Source organism: Amblyomma maculatum, chromosome 2 (genome assembly GCF_055883805.1).
Source record: "Amblyomma maculatum isolate TAMU_Amacu chromosome 2, ASM5588380v1, whole genome shotgun sequence".
Classification (NCBI taxonomy): Eukaryota; Metazoa; Arthropoda; class Arachnida; order Ixodida; family Ixodidae; genus Amblyomma; species Amblyomma maculatum.
In genome coordinates, this window is record NC_139345.1 from 173,637,049 (window position 1) to 173,654,073 (window position 17,025).

Consider the following 17,025-nt stretch of genomic DNA (forward strand, 5'->3'; position numbering starts at 1 on the left):
AGAGCACCGGACGCGATATTCGGAGGTCGTGGGTTCGGTTTCCACCATAGGCATGTTGTTTTTTCTTCTACATTGCGTTTCATTATCTTTCCCCTGAACAGATTACATTACTAATTTATGTGATTATCGAAGTAAAAAAAAAAAGAAATTATAATCGTCAATGCTTTCCTTGGACTCGCCGACTCTTGGCTTCTTTCCTTCATATATATATATATATGAAGGAAAGAAGCCAACAGTCACGTTCTACGTGACGCAGGCGGTAACAAAGGACGTCCCACGTCCGCCGCTATGGCTGAGGGTGGCACTGGTGAACACTCTCAAGGTTCGTATACAGACAACATAAATACCCAAGAAAGTAGCAGGGGGGACAGCGGCCGATGTAGCTCAGTTGGAAGAGCACCGGACGCGTTATTCGGAGGTCGTGGGTTCGGATGCCACCATCGGCACGTTGTTTTTTCTTCTACTTTGTGTCTAATTATCTTTCCCCTTAACAGATTACATTACTAATTTCTGTGATTATCCAAGTAAACATAAAAAAAGACATGAATTACCATCCCCAACGCTTTCCTTGGCCTCGCCGACTGTTGGCTTCTTTCCTTCATGTATTATAACGAGCACCCTCATTTCCCCTTGATATATATATATATATATATATTGTTACCTGGAAACGCGGTACCAAAGTGATGTGTTCACTGACGAAGACGACGACGACAAAGCATTGAGAAAGAGGACGACGCTGACAGAGTGGACACTGCACGGCTACTGAAGTCTCAGCGTCGAGTTCAGCGCATCGCAGTGCTGTTACATTAAGTGCATCCCCGTAACATCTTGGTGGAGGTGCGGGGTCTGAACAAGATTACAAGGAAAGATGTTTACCCGCTGCCGCGAATAGACGATGCCTTGGCCTGTTTACATGGAGCCCGCTACTTTTCCTCCATCGACCTTCGTAGCGGCTACTGGCAGATCTCTGTTGACGAACAAGACCGCGAGAAGACAGCTTTTGTCACACCCGATGGACTTTACCAATTTAAGGTTATGTCTTTTGGACTTTGCAACGCCCCTGCTACGTTTGAACGCATGATGGATTCCTTACTCCGCGGCTTCAAATGGACGACTTGTCTATGTTACTTGGATGACGTGATTGTCTTCTCGCCCTCGTTCGAAAGCCATCTTAGTCACCTTTCTTCCATCTTGGCACTTTTCCGCCGTGCCGGACTTCAACTGAACTCAAAGAAGTGCAGTTTTGGTCGCCGCGAACTTAAAGTGCTTGGCCATTTGGTGAATGCCACCGGCGTGCAACCCGATCCCGACAAAGTTCGCGCTGTCAGTGCGTTTCCATGTCCCCGTTCACCCCGTGATGTCCGCAGCTTTATAGGACTGCGTTCTTATTTTCGCCGGTTTGTCCCAAACTTTGCCGCTGTTGCTCGTCCTCTCACCAATCTGCTGAAGAAAGGCGTTCCTTTCTCATGGGGACCAGAGCAGGCTAACGCATTCTCCACCCTCATCGCTATTCTCACCAATCCTCCTGTGTTGGCCCATTTCAACCCGTCTGCCCCGACGGAACTTCGCACCGACGCCAGTGGCCACGGGATTGGTGCCATCCTTGCACAGCGACAACGCGGCCAACATTGCGTTATTGCCTACGCCAGTCGTCTCCTGTCATCAGCAGAACAGAACTATTCTATTACAGAACGGGAGTGCCTGGCTCTCGTTTGGGCCGTTGGAAAATTCAGACCCTACTTGTTTGGCCAACCCTTCACTGTAATTACCGATCACCACGCCTTATGTTGGCTCTCTTCCCTCAAGGATCCTGCAGGCCGCCTCGGCCGCTGGGCACTGCGCTTGCAGGAGTATACCTTTTCCGTTGTATACAAATCCGGTCGGCTTCACCAGGATGCAGAATGTCTGTCCCGTTATCCCGTCGATCCCCCTTCCTCTACTGACTATGAGTCGGACCCCTATGTCTTCTATATATCGGACTTTTCCCGCATAGCCAACGAACAGCGATTGGACCCAACCCTCAGTTCTCTTATCTACCGCCTCCGCACACACAGCCGTGACTCTTCCCTCGCCCTGTTCTTCCTTCATGGGAATACGCTATACCGCCGCAACATGCGACCTGATGGTGCTGAGCACTTGCTGGTCGTTCCCCAACACCTACGCTCCGCCGTTCTCGAACAAATGCACGACGCCCCTACAGCTGGTCATCTTGGCCTCTCACGCACATACGACCGCGTGCGCCGGCGTTTCTTCTGGCCTGGACTCTACGGCTCTGTCCAACGTTATGTAGCCGCTTGCGACCTCTGTCAACGCCGGAAGAAACCCCCTGTGCTACCACCTTGACACCTTCAGCCGATTGCTATCCCGACTGAGCCATTTTCTCGTGTTGGCCTTGACCTCCTAGGGCCCTTCCCCGAGTCCTTGTCGGGAAAAAAATGGATCACTGTGGCCACCGATTATGCCACGCGGTACGTGATCACTCGCGCCATTCCAACCAGCTGCGCCACAGACGTTGCTGACTTCCTTTTGTACGACGTCATCCTACACCATGGTGCTCCCTGTCAACTCCTTACCGACTGTGGCCGCTGTTTCCTTTCCCGAGTTGTTGAGGAAATACTTCGTTCTTGCTCCGTTCGGCACAAGTTCACCACTGCGCATCACCCTCAGACGAACGGCCTTACGGAGCGTCTTAACCGCACACTCACCGACATGCTCGCAATGTACGTATCCGACAGTCATCGCGACTGGGATATTAGTCTGCCATTTGTCACCTTTGCATATAACTCTTCGCGTCATGACACTGCTGGCTACTCTCCATTCTATCTTCTCTTTGGAAGAGACCCCTTACTGCCCTTCGACACTTTGCTTCCCGCCGCTAGCCCCGTCACAACCTATGCCCGCGATACCATCGCCAGAGCCGACGCTGCTCGCCAGATTGCTCGTCAGAATCTCACCATCTCTCAAGAAACTCAAAAACGCCGCTACGACGCTCACCACCGCGATGTGCACTATCCTCCCGGATCTCTGGTGTTGCTCTGGCTTCCGTGCCGTCGTGTGGGGTTGTGTTAAAAACTTCTGCCCCACTACACAGGTCCTTACCGTGTACTACGCCCAGTGACCGACGTGACCTATGAGATTTCACCGCTCCATCCAAAGTCACCGACTGCTACACCCACTTCCCAAATCGTACATGTCGCCTGCCTAAAGCCATATTACTCCCCCTCCACATCGCACGCCTAATACGCACCGGGACGTTGCCTTGTTGCCTTTTGCCGAGGGGGGTAGTGTTACCTGGAAACGCGGTACCAAAGTGATGTGCTCACTGACGAAGACGACGACGACAAAGCATTGAGAAAGAGGACGACGCTGACAGAGTGGACACTGCACGGCTACTGAAGTCTCAGCGTCGAGTTCAGCGCATCGCAGTGCTGTTACATTAAGTGCATCCCCGTAACAATATATATATACCGGGTGTCCCAGCTAACTTGAACCAAGGGTTAAAAAATAATATATTTTCGGTAGGTCAGTGAAATCAATTGCATACAACTGCCAGCCTGTTTGTGTACTACAGGCAATTTTTTGTTTTGCAATTACTTAATTAGCTAATTATGTTAATTTTTCTAATTTATTAAATATCGACTTTAAACCAAAAATGTGAATTGGAAATTTGTAGAGCACCTTCAGAAACCCCCCTTTCATTAATTGCGATAAAGAAAGTCTCACGTGTATCTTTTTTTCCGGGCTCAGAAGAAAGCCCGCGAAATACAAATAATACCACGTGACTAGCGCATTTGTGCGCCGCGATTGTGGTGCTCTCAGTCGTGGTTTAAGCGAACGAAATCAGCTGCGGCCGTGACCCGATGGTCCCGTCGCAGCGGCAGGCAGAAATGTTGGCGATGGTTCGAGCGAGTTCGAGCTCGCCCGTCGCCACGGCGATATTGGCCAGGTCTGCGCACCGCAGCAGCTTACATCACGACAGGCGGATGACGATAAAGACCCGCAAATGAAGGTGCAGCGCTAATTTTAGTCGAGTCACATGATGTCATCTCGCCCCTTTACCCAAGCATGTATGCGCAGATTCAGTGGCTGATACCTTATCGCTCATCCGTTTGTCGTGGTGTTCGCTGATGGGAGAGAAGGAGACCTTGTTAGAATCTCGGTGATGTCGGCTCGCCGCTATCGCTACTACTGCACCGTCACGTGGGCCGGCCGTCTGACGCGGGCGAAAAAGCCACCGCAGGCATATCGGCCTGCCGCTTTAACGGATCCAGGAAGACACAGCCGCAGCTAATTTCGTTCGCTCAAACCACGACTGAGAGCACCACAATCACGGCGCACAAATGCGCTAGTCACGTGGTATTATTTATATTTCGCGGGCTTTCTTCTGAGCCCGGAAAAAAAGATACACGTGAGACTTTCTTTATCGCAATTAATGAAAGGGGGGTTTCTGAAGGTGCTCTACAACTTTCCAATTCACATTTTTGGTCTAAAGTCGATATTTAATAAATTAGAGAAATTAACATAATTAGCTAATTAAGTAATTACAAAACAAAAAATTGGCTGTAGTGCGCGAGAAGGCTGGCAGTTGTATGCAATCGGTTTCACTAACCTACCTCAAATATATTATTTTGTACCCCTTAGTTCAAGTTAGCTGGGACACCCGGTATATATATATATATATATATATAGGAGCAGTAGTCGAGCGCATATATATATATATATATATATATATATATATATATATATTACGGCGCTCGACTACTGCTCCTAAGGACGCTGGATCGAATCCCGGCCTCGGCGGCAGCTTTTCGATTTTCGGCTTTTTTTTCGACAAATCCTTTCCTTTATTTTCAAAGTTTTTTTAATTAAAAATTAGAAAAACATCTTCAAAGTGAAGACCCAGTTTTTTGGCTATTTTTTTTTCAGTTTTCGATCGACTATGTAGTTTGCGACTTCGAACGTGGGATTAAGCACTTACATTGGACCTACACCAGAACAGGCGCGCGAAACATGTATTCCAGAATTGGCGTATCAGCACTATATTATGAGGGACTTCGCCAACGCAAAATTAAGCCCGCATTCCTGATTATAAGGGGGGAATGCAGCTAACTGATATCGTTCCTAGTTAGGTGTTCTCCACCTGTCCAGTTGACGTGGCTGACTCAGGCTTAGGAATGCAACAACTAAGCTCCGTTTAGTTCCTGATGATAATAACAAAGCGGGGATGGCTGTAACAGCTGCCACTATTGTTTGTCAGTTAACCTAGTAAGCCATCTCTCCAGCTGCGTCACCCCACCGAAGACTGTGCTGGCCTCATATTTTACAGCTTCACTGGACTAAACCTCCTTACTTGGCTGACTTGCGCCCGCAAACGGCGAAAGACTGAGCAATCGGCGCAGCGATAGCAGCAAGCGTATTCGGAGGTAGCCGATCTACGAGTCCCTGCCGCCAACGCTAAATTTAAAGGTGGCAAAGAAGCATCTAGAAAAAGCCGCAAACGGTGACTAGCATAACATGGAACATTGTATAAACACACGCGAGTGGTTGGAATCTTCGAGATACATTTCGACGCATCTTGCGTGACAAAGAAAATGATAAAGCATCGTCTCGCGGCAACGAGCATGAATAAACAAAGAACAGAGAAATGATTCGCGTGCTGGAATCACAATGATAAGGCCGCATGTCCGCGGCTATAGAAAAATAATAAAGATTTGAATAGTTCGCAACAATACATTTATTATTGGAAGTTTATTTGTGCAGTCCTAACTGCTTTGCAGTAAACCTTCTCAAAAGACGCCTTCGTTTGATGTGGACGGCTATACAATCTGAGATATAGCCACATTTGCTATTTCTGTGATTTGGAAATAGCTTTCTGCACACATAATCACTGGCTCATTCTAGATCTAGAGCAGAAGCCGGGAATTCCTTTTTTACAAATGTGCATATTGTTGAGCGTGTTGTCAATTTCTGATCTTTGCTTCTAACAAGTCGGAAAGTCCTCGTCGCGAGTGAAGCAGAATTGTTCTACATTCGGCGCACCTCACACGCTGGTTTCGGTATCGGCTTGTTTTCTACGCATATTCTAAGCTCAAGAGCTCGAGCTATGACGTCCAATGAGGAATCATAAAAATGAATCAGCCAATAATAGTGAAAGCCTTCAATATTAGTTCTATTATTCTCCCATGTAACCAAAAATAAAAGCGTCTTTAATATAACTACTCCTCTTACCCACTTACTAAAACACGCGTAATATTCACCCTTCCGTTCATGTCTCCTCAGCGACCGAATTGTCATATTTTTAAGAACTTTTGAAATAATGTTTATCCATATTAAAAAAATAATACCCAGACATCAGGCGCGTGTGAGATGACAGGGACGACATTAGGGAAAACTGTTGTTGCGATGTTTCTGCAGCTTCAATATATATTTTGTCTCGGGATATTGGGCGCATCTGTTGCTGCGGAAATCGCAGGCACGTGGTTTCCCCAGCGCGCCTATTCTTTTACCGCTGCTTGGTAGCCACGTCTCTCAACACTCTTCTGTCTGCACGTGGCAGTGAAAGTGGTGCGGAGGAGGATGAATGTGTCGAGAAAGCTAAGAGAAAGCTAGCCGTGAGCTGCATTTCAGCATTAAACCTCCTAAACTTGACTGTCGTCTCTAAGCCCCAAAAGGCAATTCCTCCAGTAGCATCCCTTCTACCCTGTAAGCGCTCACATCCAGACAAGGGCGATATCTTCGGTGATGGCGTGGTAACCAATCGAGCACTCTTGGGAGGGGCCTTTTGGGACCAGGCCGATGACATTTACCTCAAAAGATCACTAAATAAAGCTTCCGTTAATTGTTGCCCACAGTAAAAATTTATTGTCTAACTCGTTCAAATTGTCGTGATACTTGCCCGGGTGCAAAACAAGCAATTATTGACGAGACATTTGAACTTAAACGTCCCTCCGTCACTACAGTCAAACTTGTGGCTTCACTATACCAAAAACGATTGGTTGTCACCGCTTTGAAATGAATGTCATTGCGGTTTAGAGTGACGGAAACTTTTTAACCATGAAATCTATAGGGTTAGTGGCGACACCAGTACTTCATTTTTTTTTTGTCTTTTGTAGTGCACATGCTTTCCATTCCGATTATAATGTTGCTTTTGTTATCAAAGCGTGGCAACATGTCGACAAAGATAAAATTCTATTTCTTAGGGGTCACAGCAAACTGCTGGGTCTTTCCGGCAGCGTCAGAAGTGGCAACCGTGCAGTTATTGTAAGCACTTTCCTTGTCCAGAGCAAACAAATAAAATATGGTGCAAGGTGAACACACGGAATGCAAAGGGTTCTACGGCGACAAGGGCAGCGCCAGTTCCATGGATCCCTCCATCGATACTGCGAATCAGTGAATGGGACTCGAAGTAACGAACTGCTCAAGTTATTATGGGCGCGAAGAGATCAATGTTGGCTCGTATTAGCTGGCCTTAACCCACCCCTGCAATGTATACAAGTACCGTTGGAATGGAGACATTGTCTCACCTCTAAACATATAGTGAGGTGGGCTACAAGGGAGAGGTCAGCCAGAGTTAGACTCTCTCCCACCGCGTAGCCTCCGTTCTTCCCGATGTGGCGGTTGAAGTTGGCCAACACGTTATCTTCGAACGCCGATATTTCTAGAGGCGTCGGCTTCTTGAGGTCGAATAATCGTGGTTTATGGGTAAGAGACGACCATCAGAGAACGCAAGTGGCTAGAGAAAATGACACTTTTCCTCACTATGATTTTTAATGCGGCTGAAAGATATCTGTAGTATCGGTGAGTTGAAAGCATATTTCCTTTCATTTACCTAATTTAAAGGCGTTAGCCTGAACGTAGGATAATCCATTCTATGTATTTACCACTGAAAGGAGTTCTATTTTATTCCTCTTGCAACTTGTAGCAGTCAGTGAAATGCTCTGTTCGCGTTAGCGTTACATCACTGCTCCTCTTGTTCCTTTAAAGACTGAAGCTTTTAAGATTTTTATCGCTTTTCTAATCTGCTAGCATGAGAGATAGAAATATGATAAAACTGACTAACCCCTATAGTCGGCTGAAAGACTTTCCAGCAGAACCTACACGCTTTATTCTGAAACATTTGCGTGAATCAGCTATTTGATTCTACTCAAGAGCATTTTTTTATTAAGGATTTTTTAAATGCTGCCTCGCAATCACTCCTAAGCACGTGCATGGCTTAACAGCGATGAGGACACAAGAAACGGCTATTTCGTCGCCGCTATTTAAAGTTACTTTTGCACTTATTCCTCAGAGAAGAAAGATAATTGTACTGTACAGACCTGCTGTAAGAGACTGTCACCGAAAGCTATATGAATTTCAGCCCACTCTCTAAAAGAAGTATTGCAGAATAGTTATAGATAACTTCACCGGGGTAAACCTTCATAATAGCGTTCTTCCCTCGCTTCATCAGAAATGCCCTCGGGGAAGTGAGGGTGAGAGAGGACTGGCGCTGAAAAAATTGTGAGTGTAAGAGAGAAGGGCAAAGGTGGCAAAATGAGGGTAAGGGAGGGAAAATACTAGGTTATTGAGGTTAACGGTGAGTAAAAAAATTTGGGCCTGCCTTGGCCTTTCGTTATACTCCCCGCCTGGAACACGCAGAATAAAACAAAATCACGCAGACGACAACTGATCGAAAGCGACTAAACACAACACTATAGATTAAAGGCGAGGGCACAAACGTATTTCACCGTTTTCAACCACTGTCTTAATCTGTGTTTTTTTTTTTCCGTGTAGAATTATTTCTTTCACCTCACCTTGCTATTCTATAACTTCAATTTCGTAACACACTACATTTATATATCAATATTTAATGCGATAGTAGAACCATAATGCACAGCATAATTGCTACGGCTTAGCACGGCAAGCGAAAGCTTTGCTATGTTTGGTTACACTGAGCTGCTAAGCCAGGTTCGGCTCAAATAGAGAACCTAGTTTACAGAGCAGAAGCTTGATTAACCATGGCTACACATTGTTGGCTGTGGTTTAACTCCAACATGACTGCATGCGAACGTCAAGGAAACAACGCCGGAGCACTGGTTCGAGTGCGCGACTCCTCCATGGCTGTCTGCGCACTTCAAGGACACCACAGCCGTGTCTAGCCGGTACGAAGGTGTCGACGCCAGTTTAAAGGGAGAGGTTCCACCAGTAGGCGAGCCACATGGGCAGCAATGGCGGTGAAGGGGATGTGTGACCTTGTCTGTCAACTGCGTAAAGCAGCAGATGTGCGAAGCAGAAGCATCGAGGCGTCAGCAGAACAGGAGGAAAACCGCCGCCGGTTCCGCGCGTTACACGTACGAATAAAGAAGAACCTAGCGCCGAGGCTCCTTGCGCCACATCTGAGGTCAAGTTGCGGCGCCTATGACCATGGCTCAACGAGGCCAGTGAAATGTTCACTTTGAAACCCGGTGGTGCCAATGCATTCCCAGATTGGCAGAGATCTGCGAGAAACGTTTTTGGTTGGTCGATTGGACGACATCAGAAAGTCGCGTGGTCTGACTGAGACATGACTGGTCGCCAGAGGGTTTCACGTCATGAAACCTCGTGATATGGCTGCGAACGCATGTGCGCTCGCGTTTGAGAGGTCATGTTGGAATGGAGCCAAAATCGACGCCGCGTTAGTAAGGACAGTCTTAAGTAGCTGTGCTGCATCCACGATGTGCTACGCGTGCTAAAATATGCAAAAGGACGTAGGCCTGCAATGAGAGAAGCCCACAGCCACAAGGATGCTTCTGATGGTGTCGCCCTCCACTTTTATGACGGGTTAGGCGCCCCAAGATATTCGCAACTATCATACCAATACTAGTCATTTTTGGCCATCCCCTGTATTTGTTCATATTTTTGTAGCTTTAATTCTTTAATTTTTACAATACCAGTCCTCCTGTTTTTAACCAAGTTGTCGCTACTACTCTGTGCATGGCAGTGTTTCGTTGGACCAGAATCAGAACAATGAGCTTTTCTATCCAGTATGCTTTGCGTCTTTCATGCCTTCGGCCTGCTGCTGTTAAGCAATCCGATATCTTTTTCACGCACGCTCTGTTGTAGTTTGTCGTACCAACCCTTCGAGGCCTTCGGAGTGTTCAGCGGTGGGCTGGTTCTTCCAATTAAATATTAGAGCGTCTGTCGTACGCTACTGATGATGCTTCCTCGCCTGAAATTCTTCTTGCAAGGGCCTCTGATTGAATACTTACGTTGCCATTCACTTTTTAGGTAGCGGGTTTTCCGGAACAGTTCCTCTTAGCCTCTTTTAGGAGAAAACCAGACTCCAAAATGCCACTGTCTGCTACAGATGAATGCATTGCATCCCTTATTTGTGTCTGTTGTTATCTTGAAAAACTTTAGATATGTAAACACGTCACGAGGACAACCCAGAGGGCTATGGAACGAAAAATGGTAGGGGCAACATTAAGAGATAAGAAGCGTGCAGAGTAGGTCAGAGAAATAACTCATGTTACCGACATAGACATATTTGCCTACTACTTCCAGTACTTCGCTACCTAATGTAAACTGCTGTTCCTTCCCGAGGCTGTTGAACATTACCTTAGTCTTCTGCATATTCATTTTCAAGCCTACCTTTATACTTTTTCTGTCTAGGTCATCAATAATTATTTGCACTTCATCCGCCGAGTTGCTTAGCAAGGCAATGTCATCAGTAACTCGCAGATTACTGAGGTATTCTCCATCTACCCTCATCCCTAACTGCTCCCATTCCAAGTCTCTGAATACTCCCTCTAAGCAAGCTGTGAATAGTACTGGGGAGATTGTGTCTCCTTGCCTAACACTTTTCTTTATCGGAATTTTGTTACTTTCTTTATGCAGAACTATGGTTGCTGTGCAGCCACTATATATATCTTCCAGCAGTTTCACATACGGCTCGTCTACCCCCTGATTTCGCAATGCCTGCATCACCGCCGAGGTTTCAACTGAGTCAAATGCTTTTTCGTAATCAATGAATGCTATGTATAAGGGCTGGTTATATTCCGAGCATTTTTCTATCATCTGATTGATGGTATGGATATGATCGATAGTAGAGTATCGTTTCCGAAACCCTGCTTCATCCTTTGCTTGATTGCAGTCTAAGGGTGTCCTGATTCTATCAGCGATTACCTTAGAAAATACCTTATACATAACAGACAGTACGCTGATTGGTCTGAAATTTTTAAGGTCCTTAGAGTCCCCTTTTTTATGAATGAGGACAATGCATTCTTCCATGGTTCCGGTACCGTCGATGGCACCAGTCACTGCGTACAAAGGGTGGCCAGTTTTTTCAGCACGATAACACCCCCCCCCCCCCCCCGTCCTTCAGCATATCTGTAGTTATCTGATCCTCTCCAGCTGATTTCCCCCTTTTCATAGTTTCTAATGCTTTCTTGACATCGTCCTTCGTCACTGGTGGAACGTCTGACTGTTCTTTCCTACCGCCAATCTCGTCACGGTCCTGACTACTTTGGCTACTGTAGAGATCTGTATAGAACTCCTCGGCTACTTTGACTATCTGTTTATATTCGTGATGATATTGCCCGCCTTGTCCCTTATCGCATACATCTCGTTTTTGTCTATGCCCACTTTCGTCTTTACCGCTTTAAGGCCTCATCCGGTCTTTACAGCAAGCTCAATTTTCTCCATGTTATACTTGCTTATATCGGCCACCTTGAGCTTATTGATTAGCTTTGATATCTCGGCCAATTCGATCTGGTCTGTTGGATTGGAAGCTTTCATACTCTGGCGTTTTTTAATCAAATCATTCGTCTCCTTAGACAGCTTACCGGTACTCTCTAACTATCCCACCGCCTACTTCTACCGCACACTCAGTAATGATATCTCTGAAATTATTGTTCATTGCTTCTAGGGTAATGTCGCCATCCTCAGTTAGAGGTGAATATCTATTCTGTAGCGAGATCCTGAACTCTTCGGTCCTCCCCCTCACCGCAAATTCGTTGATGGATTTCTTTTTTACTACTCTGCTGCGTTCTTTCTTCAGATTTAGGCTAATTCGGGACCTCACCATCCTGTGGTCGCCTCATCGCACTTTCCCAATTACCTGTACATCTTGCATAATGGCGGAGGTTGAACATATTATGAAGTCAATTTCATTTTTAGTCTCCCCGTTAGGACTTTTTCATGCCCCTTTCCGGTTCTTCCGTTTGCTGAAGAAGGTATTCATGATTCTTAAGTTATTGCGCTCTGCTAACTCAACGAATGACTCCCTCCTGTAATTCCTAGAACCAATACCAGAGTCACCTACTGCCTGGTCTCCTGCCTGCTTTTTCCCTACCTTGACATTGAAGTCGCCCATCAGTACAGTATACTGCGTCTTAACTTTTCGCAGTGCCGTTTCTACATCTTCGTAGAAGCCTTGAACTGCCTGGTCATCATAACTACATGTAGGTGCGTAGGCCTGTACAACCTTCAGTTTATACCGCTTATTAAGCCTAATTACGATGCCTGCCACCCTCTAATTAATACTATAGAATTCATCTATATTACCCGCTATATACTTATTGATAAGGAAACCTACCTCCTAGTTGTCGCCTCTCTGGTAAGCCTCGATAACACAGTACATGCCCATCCTTCAGTACAGTATATGCCTCATTCGGCATCCTAACCTCACTAAGCGCTATGGGCTCCAATTTCATACCCTCTAGTTCCTTTAACAGCACTTCTAAACTAGCTTCACTAGCTAGGGTTCTAGCATTAAACGTTGCCAGGGTCAGTTTCCAATGGCGGCCTGTCCAGCGGTGCCAGGCTTTCTTAGCACCCCCTGCTACGTCACAGGTCTGACCGCCGCCGTGGTCAGTTTTCCGCAGCCGCTGGTCACTGAGGGCCGGGGTTTTATGGAGCTTATCATGAGAGGTTGCGGCCAATTACTTCACCAGGGTGGCCAACTCCTGCTCTGGTGAGGGAGTCCGTTGCCGGAGGTGTTCACCGGCATCAGGTCGCACGCCAAACCTGTTTATGCAATTCTATCGACACGCGTTTTTTTTTAATCCAGTGGAGAATTGCGCGGCACCGGGATTTGAACCTCGGTCCTCTTGGATGCGAGGCGGCCTACAAAAGCCTACATAAGCCTAAATAGGGCCTACAAAAGCGCCCATATGTGGCTCTGTAGCGGCCTGTCTCACACCAGATCCATAGGCTAAGTAGTGGCTGATTCCCATCTCTCAATTCTATTGAAAACGAAGATACCAGAATTCACTGTTCCAGCAAACTTGGGCATTTCATCTGGTACAACGACGCCCACAGCGCTCCGACGAATCACTGCCAGGGCATGTTGCCCGCCAGCTGTCATCTGCTTGAAGGCTGCTCGTGAATCTCAAACATAAAAATATCGCCTGCGGCGGATTTTCCGGCCACCACGGTGTTTAAACCGGACGCATCAATGACGCGATTGTTATAAGTGCTAATGTTACGAACGGAGGGTGTTGGGGGGAGGGGGGGGGGGTGAGGGCAGATAAATGTACAAACGAAGCGTGAGGTTGGGAACGGGCCAAAGATAGAAAGAGTTGGGCGAAGCGGAAAGGTGAAATTGAGGGAGTTTGCCCGTCTCTGCTGCAGATCGCTGGACGCATTAGTGCAAAGATATTTCTAGGAAATCATTGCCCATTAAGTAGAGGACAGAAGATAGAAGAAATTCGCCTACACGTGCGCAAACTTAGAATTACGAAACAGAAAAACCACAGGCACCGAGTAAGAGCAATGCCGATGTTTTTACAGCCATAATAAAATAGGCCTCGCCTGTGCGCTCAGGTCACCTAGGCGCTACACGATAAAAAAAAAAGAGCTTATGACTCGAAGCATGAAAGCGATTAAATCCGCGTACTCTGAGTTTGGCGCATAATAGATCATAGCAAGGCTCGAACAGGAGGGCACGCAAAGCCCTTCCTGAATTACATGATTAGGGGAGTGTCACAATTTTCTAGTCATTTACGTTGACTATTGGTCTTTGTGTGCAGAACACGGACACATAACAAGTAAAAGAAGCAATAATGACGTCATTTTCAGTGTTTTAGTGCAGTACCCAGACATTATTATGACATGCTGGCCCAAAATTTTTGATCCTTGCCTAATGAGAAGGACTGTTTGAATTTCTAGAAGACTAAGGCCTCACTTGTCCTGATGAAGAGAGACATGAACTTTTTCAGCCCCGGATGACTGCCGTCATTCCTTGCTGCAGTGGTTTAGTTTTGTTTGTTTCAGTTTTGTCTTTAGTCGGTTACTTAATTTTTAAGTTTGACTGGATGTCTGATGTCTTTACAATGTCTTTTTTTTGGCACATGTATTGTGTAAACATTGACGTAGGATGTACTTATATTTGCACACATGATTAGTGAATAGCTAGTTAAACCAAGCCCCAACAGTTGATCCTTCTGAACCTCGTTATTATGTACGTGGTTTTGTTATTTTTTGTTGTTGTTCCTGTTGTTCGAGTGAATTCTATCTTCCTTTAGCACAACCGCACATTTGTCATTATTTGATGTTTTCTCCCTCGTCTTCGCTGCATCGTCGGGCGGAAAGTTTTACTTTAAGTACAACAGAACCCAGTTACAATTATTTTCAACCTTCGCCAGCGTGATAAGAAATTTAAATTTATCTGCCCCAAGAGAGGTAATTCCGCATTTCTCGGCGTCGCAAACGCGGCTTTCGAAACAACGCTCACACCTATGCTTATATTTCACATACTTTACACGCGAAAACTAGAATTCACGAAAGAACAGTGCGATCCTCTGGAAATCAGTGGAATAAAATACCAACCGACATAGCATTAGCTAACCGTTGCGATCCCTTAGTGGTTAAAGCATCAAGCTGCTCAGTCCAAGAATGCGGGATCAAACACTGGCGCAGCGGCCGCTTTTCGATGGAAGCGAAAAGTAAGGCGCCCGTATGTCATTGGACGTTAAAGAACGGCAGGGGGTCGATATTTCCGGAGTATTCCACTACGGCGTCTCTCATAGCCTGAGTCGCTGTGTAGTGTAAGCTTCATTAACCAACGCAAATCCTTCCCAGGCCTCACAGTGCAAGGTTAGTATATTTGGGTGCATTCTGTGCTTTAATATTTCTAGCTCCATTGATGTCGGGCTCCCCATTCCAACCACAAGCACGCGATCACCTTTCCGCACAGGTCGGACGTAGCCGAGCATGTTGTACTGTCCTTGCAAAGAACGGGAAACCAGGATAGAAAAATCCCACGTATTCTTCAGAAGATATACGGATTCTACCGGCTACTTTATTATGCAGCTACGCCTTTAAACGCATGAGGCTACAGCATTAACTCCTTCGGCCCGCTGCACCTCTTGCAAATCGCGGAGCGTGCACATGTTCTATTCTCAACAATGAATCCTTTAATTTGAATCCCTATTATCTCACACCCATTAGCATACAGTCTACCCAATTACCTTCCTGCACGTTTATCGGGTAGACTGTATGCTAATGATATCCAATTAACGTGGTTGCATCCACATGCGCGTCTGATTCGGGATTCAATTGCCTTATGAACTCGATTTCATCATCAAGTGCTTTATAGCTGGCAGCTCCCACCGTCATATGGTCTCGGGACGTCACACAACCCACCCGCCTGTGCGTGCCCGGTCATGTCACCTTCCAACTACTGTTTGGGCGATCTGTGCTCGATATTTATAGCCGGCAACGCCGACGACACCGGCGACGCCGTATTTTCTGCACAAAGGGCTCTCACTGTCGAGTTAAAAAGACCAGGACACAATGTGATTGACCCAAACATACTCTGCGTGTCTCTTACTGCACACTAGTCTTAACACATAGGAGTTAATGGCCCTTTCTGCGGAAAATCTGGCGTTTTCGTCTTTAAAGTCGCTAGCAAAAACTCACGAGCGTGATTCGTTGCGAGTGTAATTGGCAGGTAAGGTGGCCGAGCACTAACTGTTTTTCAAGTTCTTGGACCTCACGAAGACACATACAACGCAGATAATAGAAGCGTACAATTTGGGTATCTTCTATGAGGTAGGAGCAACTGCGGTGCCGTTGAATTCCTATTCAGATAAGCTAACTGTAGTCTACGGAGCCCTCTTTGTACGGCTACAGAAAGCCAGCCGTTATACCTCTGCGTAGAAGTACTGTACCCAATGTGGCAGCTTATGACTGATTGTAATGAGTATGCGTGACAGATAGAGACATAAATTAAGAAATTAGTGTTTAAGCGAATAGTAAGGTGCATATATGCGAATAAGGATATGCAAAATAAGCTGCAGGCGGTAGATATTTACACTGTGGCGCCATGTCCTTAAAAAAGAGCTTGGATCCTCTCAAACCTTTTGGAGCTCTTCTTCAATTTTACTTTGCGTCATGCCGGTTTGCAGAGTTGAGGTAAGGTTTCAGATTCCATGTTCAAGTAACCCCGAAAGTGTGCGCTACACACAGACGCGTCATGCCGCAGCCCCTGGAAGAGATAATTGGGCGGTTAAGGACCTGCACAGAGGACTTACGAAGAACCTGAAGAAGTGGGGCTGTATAGTGCTGGTCACGGTTGCCAGCACCTGGTCCACCTGGGCTCGCAACTTGGGGCAGGGTGGGTAGAGCGGAGACGATGGCGCATATTTGTTCAAGAGATAGTAGACAATCGCTGAGCTGCGGTTTCACAAAGCTTGATGAGAAATAACGGTGGCAATCGCAGTTATCATAGTTGTGCAGTGATAACGTTTGCAAAGGCGAAACTTCAAAAAATTGATCGTAATAATGGACCTTAACGATGAACTGAATAGAGCACGTAAACGTGTCCAGCATCTTGAGTACACCGCGATGAACATTTCACTCGCACACACTCAAAAGAACCTGTTTGCATTGTTACAACAGTAACAAAAACAGGACCATAACTAGAAACTACTGAAATAATTCACAAATAAAAAACGAGCACGGACAGTGTTAACTTGCAATTGTTTTTGAACCGGTTAAAGGGTAACAAATATGTTACAATTATTTCATGAACTGACAAAGTAGAAGGATATTAGCGAAATATATAAA

At 46.1% G+C, this 17,025-nt stretch overlaps 1 protein-coding gene across 1 annotated transcript in view; it reads right to left on the reverse strand.

Annotated features, from left to right (window-relative positions):
• LOC146200458 (glutathione S-transferase 1-1-like) overlaps positions 1-17,025 on the reverse strand; it is a 74,470-nt gene that overhangs the window by 20,859 nt on the left and 36,586 nt on the right. Inside the window, exons 3-4 of the mRNA XM_084595523.1 lie at positions 16,492-16,632; positions 7,524-7,698 (exon numbers count right to left, since the gene is read on the reverse strand). Of these exons, the coding sequence (XP_084451649.1) occupies positions 7,524-7,698; positions 16,492-16,632 (316 nt within the window). The remainder of the gene's footprint in view (positions 1-7,523; positions 7,699-16,491; positions 16,633-17,025) is intronic.